This window comes from Sinocyclocheilus rhinocerous, unplaced genomic scaffold (genome assembly GCF_001515625.1).
Source record: "Sinocyclocheilus rhinocerous isolate Xijiao unplaced genomic scaffold, SAMN03320098_v1.1 scaffold1465, whole genome shotgun sequence".
Taxonomy (NCBI): Eukaryota; Metazoa; Chordata; class Actinopteri; order Cypriniformes; family Cyprinidae; genus Sinocyclocheilus; species Sinocyclocheilus rhinocerous.
The window spans coordinates 154367-168167 of NW_015645065.1; the positions used below are offsets into that span (position 1 = coordinate 154367).

Here is a 13801-nt window from a genome sequence, read left to right on the forward strand (position 1 = left end):
TGTGTCCGCGCAAAGAGAGGCTATTCATTCCTTTCACTTCGCAATAATTGAACAAAAAAACAGCATCAACACAGCGAGAACATACAAACTCCACACAGATGTTTTTTTTATTCAAAATAAGCTACAGAATAAGTTTGAGCGATATCAAAAGAATCAGTGAATCGGATCTATGAACAGCTTCGTTTACATGAATCGTCCGAATGAACTGATTGGCTAAAATGAATCGAACTTCCCTGTGCTACTTGACTATCAGTCCGTGCATGCGTGGACAGCCCTCCTTCTGTTCATTTCCCAGCAGCACTACAGGGAGCAATGTCTGTGAGAAACAGCTGTTTCCTTCGACAAGGACTCTAGTTATGGAGTTTGAAAGTAAAATATACCCTCAAATTGGTGGATATGGGCGATACAACAGGATCATAACGCTTTTCAGCTGGTTTCCAAACTTTGCGGTTTCGTTGAATCTCTTAAGCGATGTTTTCTTCACGCTCATTCCCGAGTCTTACCACTGCAACCCTGATCTGGCGTTACTACCACCGTCTTCTCTTCTCGGAAACCTCTCCAGGCAAGCGTCCCTCAATCTCACCACCCCATGGCTGAAGGGGTCTGGGTTCAGTCACTGCGAACTGTACAAGTACCCGCTGAATATGAGCAGCTACACGGAGAACGTGCCGAGAGACGTGGTGCCGTGCACTAGAGGATGGGAGTACGGCAAACCCGCGGGTCTCCAGAACAATTTAGTGACCGAGGTTAGTATGCAAACACAGCAATGCAAGCATTTCACTCAAATATGACACGACTTGTCTGAGATCGCTTTGAGTTGAGCTTTTGTTTCAAATAGTCGAGTGTTGTATTACTTATCTGGTCTTCTTTTACCAATGTTAATTTTCTTCGTTATACGATATTTGCACATTTTATGCTTTAATTGGTGTGGTTATTAATTTATAGGGTTTTAATTTTAGGGAAGTACGCAAAAGTGACAGGTGGTAGTTTTGTGATAGAGCTGATAAAAGATTAATATACTATTTTGGGGGCACATTTGTCCCCAGAAGTGAGCAGGGGACGTCTTCGTTTGTAAAAAACAGTATAAAAATAAGTCACATTTTTATATTTTGTATTTATTTTATTATTATTATTGTTGTTGTTGTAAAAATACAGAAAGTTTTCTGTTAGGGGTGTGGGTTAGCTTACAGTGTTTATGAATAGCTGTATATAAAAGCAATAGTGTTCCAATTTTGGTAAGTAAAGTGTCATTCCACAACCGTTCTAAGTGTAAATAATTATGATATTTAATGTACGTTCAAATGAGCCAACTACTAGTCAGGCTGATCCATCTAAGTTTGCTTTGACCACTAACCATATGTTAAAAATATTGTGATTAAGATTACATTACAGTGAGGTTATTTATTTATTTAGTCATTTATCAGACGCTTTTATCCAAAGCGACTTACAAATGAGGACAACAGAAGCAATAATTTGTAGCATTAAAACAACTAAAAACAGATCCAAAACTAAAAGCTAAAACTTTATAAATACTACCTATACACATTTATTCATTCCTTTCACTTCGCAATAATTGAACAAAAAAACAGCATCAACACAGCGAGAACATACAAACTCCACACAGATGTTTTTTTTATTCAAAATAAGCTACAGAATAAGTAGAAAACTGAATCTATAGGACTACGACTAATAGAGAATTGCGCTTGGTTCCTATTTTAGAACGACTTTAAAAAGTCATTGTAGCCTAGTTACAGCGAAAAAATTAATTTAAGTTTTATTATATATGTATATTTATTTAATGTTATACACAGTTATCTCACTTCACAATAATTAAAATAAATTAAAAATTAAGGTTTAAATGTAAGCATAACAATTGTGTATAACATTAGATCAGTATTTCAGAACTGCCGCATACACACACAAATATCTGCATTAATCTCGAAAAAAGTCCATTTGTTCCGGATTTGAATACTGTGTGATAGGATATGTTTATTATAACACATTATAATGAACTGCCAGAGATGGCGGTGCATGTGGAAAACAGCAGAATTGACTCTTTGAAATATATCATCGTTTATGTGTCATGTGAAAAACCCAGCCCCACATATTTATTTATATATATATATATATACATATATTTAAATAAATAACAAATACAAATAATACAAATCAAATGACAGTAGTTTATAAGTAATCCTAAAAAATAACACTGCTAAACACACATGCTAAAAAACAACAACTTACTTACACATAGTAAGAAATGGTTATAAAAACTGAAACAGAAGCGAAACAAGTAATAGGAAAGAGGAGAAATAAAAAGCAATACTTATTATAATATAATATTTATACAAGAATTAGAAAATGCTGAAACACCCCATCCCATCAGCACAGGGAACAGCTGGGAATTAGTCCTTGTTGGGTTCCTGTTCCACAGGAGGTTCATAGCTGGAGCTTTTCATGTGGCCTTGACTAGCAATATGTTTCCTTTTCCATGATGGAGAAAAAAAAAAAAATCTGTCGTGAAATCTGTATGGATTTGTTTTTAGGAAGATCCATCTGAAAGCAGAACAAGGCAGAGGAAGGTTGTAAAACTAGAGTAGCATGGCTTCACATTAGCTGTAATGTAATAATAGAAGTTGATTATTTAATAGGAAAGAAAACCGCGTTTGCACATAATCAGACTTCCTCAGATTTCATGGGTGTTCTGTGTTAGCAAGAAAATTGATTTCAGTTTTCAAATACATTTGATTAACATCAGCAGCATAGTGATACCTGATGGTGTGCACTTTGAAAGATTGAAACATATTTTTAGTCTGTGTACTGAATATTACCCTACTGTAATATCCAACTCAAACATCTTAAAGCTGGTTTTACATGCTTTTTAGTTTTTTTTTAGTGCTGGTTGTTTATAGTCATTAGCTGGTCCATGCTAGACTAGTGGCATTGACCTGATAGATGACTTTGACCTGGTAGAGTATCTTGGGCTGGAAAACAACCTTGAATTAGCAACAACCAGCTACAATTTTCCAAAAACATCTTTACCATGCTACCCTGCTGGGGGGGAAAAAACAGTCATGGCCATGCCAGTTTGCAGTGTTCCCCCCTGTGTTATTTTTATAAGGCAGTCTTACTGAAAGTGTGTCTCTTTCCTCTGTATGTTGACAGTGGGACTTAGTATGTGCCAACTACTGGAAGATTCCACTCCAACACATTTGTTTTATGACAGGCTGGACCTTGGGCTATATACTCCTTGGCACTATGTGTGACTGGTGAGTTTTCCTAAATTCACTGGTGAGATTTCTAAATGTGATAAAAATGTACTTAAAATGTGCAATCTAATGCAAAGTATTAAACAAATGAATGATGCTAGATCTTTCAGAAGGTTTTTGCAATTAATTTACTTTTAAACTACTTTAGGGTTATTGTTAGCAAATGAGTGAAGTCAGTTCTTCTCAAGTTCACAGGTGTCCCAGCAGAATAACTACAACTTTCCACTAACGTTTGACAAACAGAACTTTCCCAAATTGTTGTCTTGATCATTTCAGATAAATGTTATGCACTGCTCTTGCTTGAGCATGTCAGAAATGCTGATGTTCTGTGCGTTTGTGTGTTGTCTCAGGTTGGGTCGTCGGTGTGCTCTGCTGCTGTCAGTGGTTCTCTCTGGTCTGCTGGGAATCATGGCTTGTCTTTCTAACAGTCCTTCTGCATTCCCATTTCTTCGACTCTGCCAAGGCTCAACATTAGCTGGAGTGTTTTTGTCATCTTATATTGCACGCAAGTACTCTCCATCATTTGACCTCTTTTTAAGTATGCGACTGATAAGATTGCGATAAGACACAAAAGGATGTCTGCTGTACACAAGTGGTTGGTTTTTAAAAAGAGTTTTGGTTTTAAAGGAATATTACAGAAGTATTTTATACAAGTTATTGAACCCAGAACCTATACAAGTTTTTGAACCACCTTAAGGTTAGAAAAGGTCAGAGTCTTCCTACAATCCCAACACAGCAGAAAGTCCTCAGACCTTGGTACAATTGTTAGTATTGCAGCACAATAGATCACAGAATACTCATTTATTTGATTGAAAATGACCATCTGGGTTTAATTTCCATAACATATTTAAAAAAAAAATGTTTGTATATTATTTACAAACACACATTTGGATACATTTGACTGCATTTATGTATCTTAATGTCTTGAACATTTTGAAATAACAGTAGCCAAATATAAAATGTCTGTACATGCCAATTTCATTATTAAACTATATAAAGTGAAGGAAAAGCAGCCGACAAGTTTCCAGCATACTCTTTGAACACTGTTATTCTAAAATGTAGACAGTAGAAATATTAAAGTGCCCCTATTATGCTATTTTGAAGGTTCCTAATATTGTTTTGGGAGTCTCCTACAATAGGTTTACATGCATGCAAGGTCAAACATCCCTTTTGTTTTCTCAAAATATGCATTTAAAGGGTTAGTTCACCCAAAGATGAAAATTAGACTGTGTTTTACTCACCCTCGAAGCATCCTAGGTGTATATGACTTTCTTCTTTCAGACGAATCCAGTCGGAGTTATATTAAAAATTGTCCTGGCTATTCCAAGCTCTATTAAGTCTCTCTGAACCCCTCCTATGGTCTACCGTGTGCAGCACGTGTCGGAAACGATACGCCCATGCCGTAGTTCCGTATTTTGAACGCTCGATAGAAAATATAAACATCAATTATTAATTATTAACACAATGAACTCCCAGAGATTAGAGAAGCAGTCGTCAGTAAAATTGTGTCTGTGTGTGTGTCTGTGTGTGTGTCTGTGTCTGTGTGTGTGTGTGTGTGTGAGAATGTATTTCCTAAATTAGTTTTAAAATATTTTATTTTATGGAAACTGAACCAAGATGGACAATTTTGAAAGAGTGAAGAGTAGTTTCAGTGATATATTGTGCTGCAAGACTTTATGAACAATAGCTGAATAGAGGACACAAGGACTTCCTGTAGTGTAGGAGTTTGTAGGAAGAGACTGACTTTTTTCCAGAGTTAAGGTCATTCTCGCCAATAATTATCTTTTAATACTTCCCTTTACATACCTCTCAAAACTTGTAACCTAATTGAAATGAAATTCAAACATTAACTTTCACAATTTTGTCTCATTATTCCTGTTTTTTTTTTTATATATGGTTCAGGACTGGAATGGTGTGACCCGCCTCACAGACTCATGGTGTCCATGGTCAGTGGCTTCTTTGCCGTGTTTGCAGAGCTTTTGTTGCCAGGGCTTGCCGTGCTTTGTCGTGATTGGCCTGTACTTCAGGCTGTTGCCACACTGCCCCTGCTGCTATTACTTTCTTATTGGTGGTGAGTGAGATAAATGCTGTCATCAAGTGTGTCCTTCATGCCCTCCAGTCACCCACAATCCTTTGCACATGTTCCAATTCACTACAAGATTTGGATTAGATTCGCTGGATAGCTGCTAAGTTCAGGGTAAGGTGCACCCTATGATAAAATTACTCTTCCCTCATGAATCATGACATCTAAGATGTAAATATGAGTAAGCCTTTACAGAACATTTAGTGTATTGTTAATCATTTATTTCACACAAACAGCCATTATAGTATTTACTTCAGGCTCATAAGATTACCAACTTTAAGACCAAGCACCTCTAATAATGTGATTGTATGTAACGTGTGTGTGTGTGTGTGTGTGTTGCAAATGTGCCAACAGCTGTGCTTCAGTGTTCCCAGAATCTCCTCGTTGGCTCATAGCTACATCTCAGATTTCTCAAGCAAAGAAGTGTCTCCAGTCTTTTTCAGCACGAAATGGCATGTGTGTTAGTGATGAGCTCTACCCTGCCGAAACACTGCTGTCAGGTAAGAATCTCAACCTTACAAACATCAGCTACTGATCTAAAAAGTGCTTCAATCAGTAGTAGTTTTAATTATTTACAAAAAAAAATTAAAAAAACAAATTTATAATCTCATGTTGTGTGGGTTTTAAATAGAAATATAATTTAAATATTCTCTTGTATACTGTATATACATAAACCCGAGATTCAGCTGGCCTGTTCTAATACCTACACTATTTCCTGTATTCCTGTATTTGGCCCAAGTGGGCTTGAAGCCTGCAAGTGTGTATAGAACTTTTGATTACCCGATGGGACACGCTTACAACACAGTAATGTTTATACAGAACTTTATTTACACATTTTGACTTTCTTTGCACTTAAATAAATTTCTCAATGTGTGTTCATTAGTCCCTACAGTGGGTATAGAAAAGAATCACCCCCCTTTAAAATAATTATATTTTGTTGCTTTACAGCCTGAAATGAAGACGGACACAGTTTTTATTTTATCCAGCTGTGTTTACTCCAAGTAATGTTGTATAACATCCAAGTGAAAGATATAACACCAACATGTCAGAAAAAAAACAAAAAAAAAACAGAATCACTGAGTTGGAAAAAGAATCACCCCCTCCTAAAATTACTTGTAAACTCAATCAGGTGTAGCTAATCACCTTCTCAATGGCACACAAAGCCATTTGACTTTCAACTGTGATCAGCTGTGCTCATTTTGATTAGCTCAGCATGAAAAGAGTTTTCCTGGAGCATTTCAGTTCTTGGTAGTGCAACTGAAGCAAACAATCCACTATGGGTGGCAACTGTGACGGTGGCCGTGACAACCGCATCACCGCCTGTCACTCTGTGCCAGTACCTCATAAATAGAACAAGGCAGTTTACTGTCGGGGATTTGTCATGTCGTGCCGCGCCGCATCCAGTGTAGCATCACTGATTATAATGAGTTTTATAGTATTTGGTCGCGCCGCCCCGCGCAGCTCGCATCCTGTAGACAAGGGTGTATTTAACTTTCTTATTTAGGCTACTTTCTTGTTTAACTGTATTATTTTTGATCAACAAAAAATGGATATCATTTGAAAGCTCAGAGTCTGAGATTTTCAATGCTTGTTGCCACTTTGATTAACTCCAAAGTAGTGCAGAGTTATTTGCTGATAAATTACAAAAAAAAATCATAATTTACAAAATATGTTTTTTTGTGCCATGTACTCTAATATGTCAAAAATATCATACAGCTCGGATAGTCATGTGTCATATGTCATTTGAAAGGTCTCATCAAGTAGAATAAAACAAGCATAATTGTTTGGGGCTTTGAATAAACTAGAGTGAGTTTTTGTACAAGAAGTCACCCCCAGACCCATATGAAAATAAAATATTGATGTCACCGTTTTACTTGTAACTTCATAAAACATGATCAGATTGTGGAAAAGGCACCATTATTTATAGCAGATTCTCCTGATTAAAAAGAGCCCAAAATCACTATAATTCGTCATTTATATCTAAAGATATTCCTCAAGAATTTATAACACTCATAAAATTGCACAGGCAGCATGTAGTTTAGCCAAAAGAAATCTAAGGTAGCTGTCATGTGGCGATTTCTCTCATAACTTCATGAAACATGCATATATCATAGAAAACGACACGTCATTATTTGCAGAATTAAATTAAAAAGAGCCCAAACTCACCATAATCCATCATTTAGATCTAAAGATATCTCTCATAAAGCTATAACACATAGAAAAGAATCACTGTAGGTCATGTAGCTTAGCAAAAAAATCAGAGGTTGCAGTCCTGTGGCGTTTTAGCTTGTAATTTCACCAAACATGCATAGATCTTGAAAAACCGCACAGCATTATATTCGGAAAATTCTCCCGATTAAAAAGATCCCAAATTTACCATAATCCGTCGATCAGATGGAAAGATTTCATTCATAGAGCTGTAACACATGAAAGCAGACAGGCGCGCTGCAAAGAAAAACAGCTCTATGCTTTGTTGCCTTTTAGCTCGTAACTTCACGAAACATGCATAGATCATGGAAAGTTGCACGTCATTATTTTCAGAAAATTCTCCCGATTAAAAGGAGCCCAAACTCATCGTAATTCGTTCATTGGATCTAAATATATTACTTACGATGTTATCACACACATGAAACCATTAAATTAAGAAAAAAATAAGTTACGGTTTCATTCATAACTTCATGAAACATGCATAGATCGTGGAAAATGGCACGTCAGTATTTTCAGAAAATTTCTCAGAAAATTGTACTGCAGTGTTTTTTTTTTTCCTTGAGTGAAAAACCTAGGACTAATTCACAAAAGTAGGTTTTTCACATAATCATGAATATTTAATGAACGATTCCTTAAGGCAAAGTTGTTCAGCATTAGGACAGATCAAATGATATGAATATTGATTTCAGAGTCATTAAACTCGATAGTGCCAACTAGTGGCCGATTTCTTTCAAAATTCTTACACATTTTTAGGGCCATGAGTCGAACATGCCCACCGAGTTTCATTCCAATCGGCCTCCGTTAACCTTGTCTAATAGGTGTTCAAATTTCATTGGTCGATGGCGGCCATGTTTTTCGAGGTACATGAATGTCCTCAAAAGACCCTTGTGGCACTTTTGTCAAAGATACTGCATATCAATTTTCAAGTCGACCAGACTAACAGTTGCATAGTTAGAGCCATTTTCATGTTTTTACATTTAATAGCGTCATCTAGTGGCCAATTACCACGGTTTTTACTGTGACTTTAGATTAAGCTTATACATATGTGTACCACGTTTGGTGAAAATATCTCAATTTGTTCTTGAGTTATAGCCATTTTAGTAAAAGTGGCTTCTTCCCCTTTGAACGTTTTGGCACCCCTTAGTGGCCTAGGCAAAAAAAATAAATTAGCACTAGTTCGCAAAAGTAGGTTTTGACCAGAATTCTAAATAGTTGCATGCTGGAAATGAAATCGGAGATAGACATTTTGTTTGGATTGAGCCAAGGATTCCGATGATATAAAGTCTACTTGAGTCTTGAGTCTACACCAAACAGTTCATGAATTATGGCCAAAAATGTGAACTTTTTTTTTTGTGTAGCACCACCGTTTTGCCGATCTGTGCCATACTCTGTCAACTTCTCCCCAAATTGAGCTTTACAATCTGGCAAAGTTTCAAGTCTCTAGGCCTAACGCTTTGGTCTGCACGATCAGTTTTAGGGCGGAATAATAATAATAAAATTAACAATTACAACAGGGTTTGAGCACTACGCACTTGAACCCCTAAAAAACGTATTTTATTTCAGAGAGTTCTAAAGGCAAAATTTATTTTTTTTATTTTAACTTGTGCTAAACAAAATAACTATAACTTAATAAAATAAAAAATGTATGTGAAAACAAAATATAATTATACTAGTATACCGATGATACACCAGGAAAGTCCGCTAGCTCACTTGCTTTGGTCCGGTCCAAATACAATGTTGATTTTTTTTGGTTTGGTGCGGTTCGCTTTCACACTGCCCTTTTTGCAAGTGAACCAGAAACTGTAAACAAAACCACACGTGTGCTTACGATAATCCATTCATTGGTTTACCAGAGTTCGTTTGGAAGCGGACAGAGACCACCTCTTCAGCTGAGTCTCGGTACGGTTGTTTGGTCCGCACCCGAGTGCGATTGCTGTATTCACACCTGCTCAAAAGATCCGCACCAAGGGGGAAAACGAACTTGAGTTCGATTCAATCGAACCAAACAAGACAGGTGTGAATACACATGTTCCTGAATATGATGAATAATGGCATACTCTTAGCCTCAAATACTGCTCTGAAGCTTTTAGACGTAATGTGGATTTAGTGTGCATTAAGGGCACTGAGCTTTTGCATTTATCAGACATGGGACAGTCTTGTGCATTTAGTTCCAGTCACGTTCATGCTCTTTTAAGTGGCCAAGACTGCAAGTGTGGGTATTGGGACGGACCCATAGAGTAGACTCCGATATACAGATGCACACTTTAAGTATTTGTCTGGCCGAATGAGTTATGTTAGAATTAAAACGGTATTAAAAATAATGACTTAAAAAATTAACTGAAACAAACCCAAAGTTGTGTGTGGACAAGGCATTTGAAAGGACCCAAGGCATTTGAAAAATGGTCAGAGATATTTATGGCTTAGTTAATGGAATGCTGTCTAATCAATCAGTAGAACTGTCATGGTGTGATTATACTTTTCACAGAATCAAATGAAAGGAAGCATCTAGCACATGAGGTTAGCGTTGGTCCCATGATAAGACTGCTGTTGTTCCTTGTGATTTTTTTTTTTTTTTCATGCAGTGCTATCCCAGCTCACTGACTGAATTGCATTACAACAAATCAAGGCCCATCATGGATAGTAAATAGACCCATTTAGGGTGTTTAAACTGAAGGAAGTAAGCCTGCCCCTCCTAGAGAATTTTTTTTTGAATGTGCTGGTCAGGTGTTCTTGGCAAAGCCTCTAAGAAATCGACCAACTCTTCACTCTTGACACAATGACCAAGTGCTGTTCCAAAAGTTAGGTAGTGAAACTAGACTGCCTTTATGTCTTAAAATCAGAGACACTATGGCATGTAAGCTTCGATCCCAGAATGAGTGAAAATTTTGAAAGCCTTCGGATCATATGCAGAGTTGCGATTCAATCTGTGCTATGATATTTGGTTAGTTTTTGTTTTATTGAATGACAGCTGACTCTGTCTCTACCATCTTCTTTCAGACCTGCATGGAGGGCTTGTTCTGGTTCTGTCTGTAGTGGGTCTCCTCTCGTCTCAGGCTTTGGCCATGCTCAGTGTGTTCTTTGGCAGTGAAGTCATGCCAACTGTTGTCCGGTAATCTCAATCTCCACTCTATAAAACGGTTACTACATACATCTGTGGCCTGTTACACAAAGCTAATTGAATGAACTCTTGAGTCTCAGAGTAGGTTTGGAGTTCACGAAACCAAACAAAGATTGGGTTCACAACACTCGCTATAAACATTGTCAACTCGGGGTTAATGCAAGAGAATCAATTGAAGTTATTTGTTGAATAATTTACATTTGTTCAAAAAGGGCTTAAAAGAAAACGTTTAGCAGCATGTTAACAAGTTTAGCCATTTTAAAGGCTTTATATAGTCTAAAGCTTGTGTGTATATCTCTCAATTATACTGTAACAGTGTTAATTTCGTTGACGAATAATTTTCGTCAAAGACATTTTTTTTTTTCACGACAACGAGACAATAACGAACTAAAACTCTTTTTGAATGACAAAAACTATGACGAAAATTTATTGACATTTTTATCAACGAATAAAAACGAGACTAAGATGTTAGGGAGGGACGATTTGGAAAGAGATTCATTCAAAACAAATCTGCTGTGTGGTTCGGAGGTTAGATGTGTACATATGAACCGGCGGGACATAAGCTAAAATGCACTTGCTGCTAGGGTTGCCAACCGTTCCGTATAATACGGAATCGTCCCGTATTTAAGGCATCAAAGAAGCGTTCCGTATGAAAGCTATACGGAACGCAGTTTGTCCCGTATTTAAGGCATATGCCGTATGAACACCTAGACCATACGAATAACAAACTCTAAATTGAGAATTAATCATTCTTTTTTGACAAGTGTTTGATTTGTGAACATAGCCGTTCCAGGGAGGCTTTAAGACCAAGCGGAATCCTCTGCCGCTTCAGAGCCAGCGGGACTCGCGCTAATGGAGTTGGGTTTTTTAAGACCGCGTTTCGACTTCAGCAAATCAGTTTGAGCGAATGCAAACAATGTGATTCCAACATCCAGCCACGCAAGAAAATGTGCATTTTACCTGAGGGAAGACGTATTTCTCTAATGTATACACCTAGATAAAACAATTTACATTTTAAGTAACTTCCAGCGTATTCTTAACCTTGAATATCATTCTTAAAACACAAAATGACCAATGAAGTGTCAAGCACCCAAAGCAGTCCATATTTATTCTATAAGTTCTCTTTAATTGAAAAATATGCATTTTCATATATACTGTAGTAGGCCTACTGTAGGCTATATTACACACACGCATATCAGAAGACAGAAAGAGCTTTATTGCCAAGTATGTTTGCACATACAAGGAATTTGTTTTAGTGTCACAAGCTTCCAGTACACAGACACAACAACAACAACACAGATAATAAAAATAAGATGTGAATAAAATACACATATGTATAAATATAAATAAAGCACACACACACAAAGGATAAATATGTACAGGTGTGCTATAGATAAAATACTGTAGCATATGAATAGAATAAAAAATAAAGTTGTAGGGATGTAGGATGTAAAGTGATAAATAGTATAAGGTTATTGCACATATTTGTATTGCACAATGGGAGAACATAATGTATATAACTGAGTTTTGGTTTGCTTACCCAGAATAAGATAATCACTTTAGGTTAAGTTGGGTCATGTTAAGTTACCATATATTGCCAAATAAATCTGATCCAACATCTTGAACCTGAAAAAAGTTTGTTCAAACTAAACTCAGACTTTACTGGGTAGCCACTGAAACCGGCAACACAGACAGTGGTGCAGTAGTACTAATGTAATTAGGTCATGGGCTATGTATATGAAGTATTTTACAACAGCTTCGAATGCAGCTCAGCCAATCATAATCAAGGACCAGAATTATCCATTTTATAAAACTGATTTTGGTGTGTAAACTCCAAATTAAAAATAAATGTTGCAAATAACATTTAAAAAATAGGACAAAACAAATACACAGAGAGTAAAGAGTAGTGAGAGTAGATTATTTTAGCATTTTTTTAAAGAAAAAAATTTAAAACCTGCACTGCTGGTCAAAAGTTTGGAATAATTAAGGTTTTTTTAGGCCTGGTTTCACAGACAGGGCTTAGACTAAGCCAGAACTAGGCAATAGTTCAATTAGGACATTTAAGTAATTTTTATTAACGTGCCTTAGAAAAAACATTACCGGTGTGCATTTTGAGACAAAACAGAGGCAGTGATATATTTTAAGATCAGTCAGTGCAAGTTTCTTTCAGTTAAAACCTATTCGTTTGGGGTCAGTAAATTAATTTTTTTCTTCTTCTTTTTTTCTTTTTGTTTAAAGAAACTTTTAGAATACTTTTATTCAGCAAGGATGTGTTAAATGGATAAAAAGTGATATTGTTAGAAAAGATTTCTATTTTGAATAAATTCTGTTCTTTTTAACTTTTTAGTTTATTTATGGAACACAGGTTCCAAAAAAATATGAAGCAGCACAACAGTTTCAACACTGATAATAAATTAGAATAAGAATGATTTATAAAAGGATCATGTGACACAGAGGACTGGAGTAATGATGCTGAAAATTCAGTGCTGCGTCACAGAAATAAATGATATTTTAAGATAGGAAACCAATATTAGAAATTGAAATAATATTTAACAATATTACTGTTTTTTTTTCTGTATTTTTGATCAAATAAATACAACATTGATGAGCATAAGAGACTCCATTTAAAAAAACATTACAAATCTAAAAGATATACCTGCGCGTGTGTGTGTATATATATATATATATATATATATATATATATATATACACACACACACACACACACAGAGGTATATCTTTTAGATTTGTAATGTTTTTCTAAAAGATATACCTCTGTGTGTGTATCCCTTATTCTTTCCCTTATTTTTCTATGAAAAACCACGATTGTCCCTTATTTTCCATTTCTGAAGTTGGCAACCCTACTTGCTGCACGTCGCATAAAACGTTCAAAAATGTCAATATGTGGGAGTAAGAGAAGAGCAGACATATGGATAAATCTGACGATGCAAGAGAGAACTCAATTCGGTCCGGTTTTCTGAGCACAGACACTGAAGCATACACACACAGAAAGCACATCTCACAGCGGCGCGAGTACTCTCTCGCATCGCATGACCGGAGAATTACACACAAAATTAAGTCGAATTGTCCGTTTTGACGAGTATTCACGTAAACACAGTTGAT

At 36.2% G+C, this 13801-nt stretch overlaps 1 protein-coding gene across 1 annotated transcript in view; it reads left to right on the forward strand.

Annotated features, from left to right (window-relative positions):
• Nucleotides 1-212: 212 nt before the first annotated feature.
• The window catches only part of LOC107705320 (putative solute carrier family 22 member 31), a 14711-nt gene continuing 1122 nt past the window's right edge, over nucleotides 213-13801 (forward strand). The window contains exons 1-6 of the mRNA XM_016508576.1: nucleotides 213-746; nucleotides 3166-3269; nucleotides 3620-3774; nucleotides 5172-5340; nucleotides 5707-5852; nucleotides 10558-10669. Of these exons, the coding sequence (XP_016364062.1) occupies nucleotides 219-746; nucleotides 3166-3269; nucleotides 3620-3774; nucleotides 5172-5340; nucleotides 5707-5852; nucleotides 10558-10669 (1214 nt within the window). The 5' untranslated portion in view covers nucleotides 213-218. The remainder of the gene's footprint in view (nucleotides 747-3165; nucleotides 3270-3619; nucleotides 3775-5171; nucleotides 5341-5706; nucleotides 5853-10557; nucleotides 10670-13801) is intronic.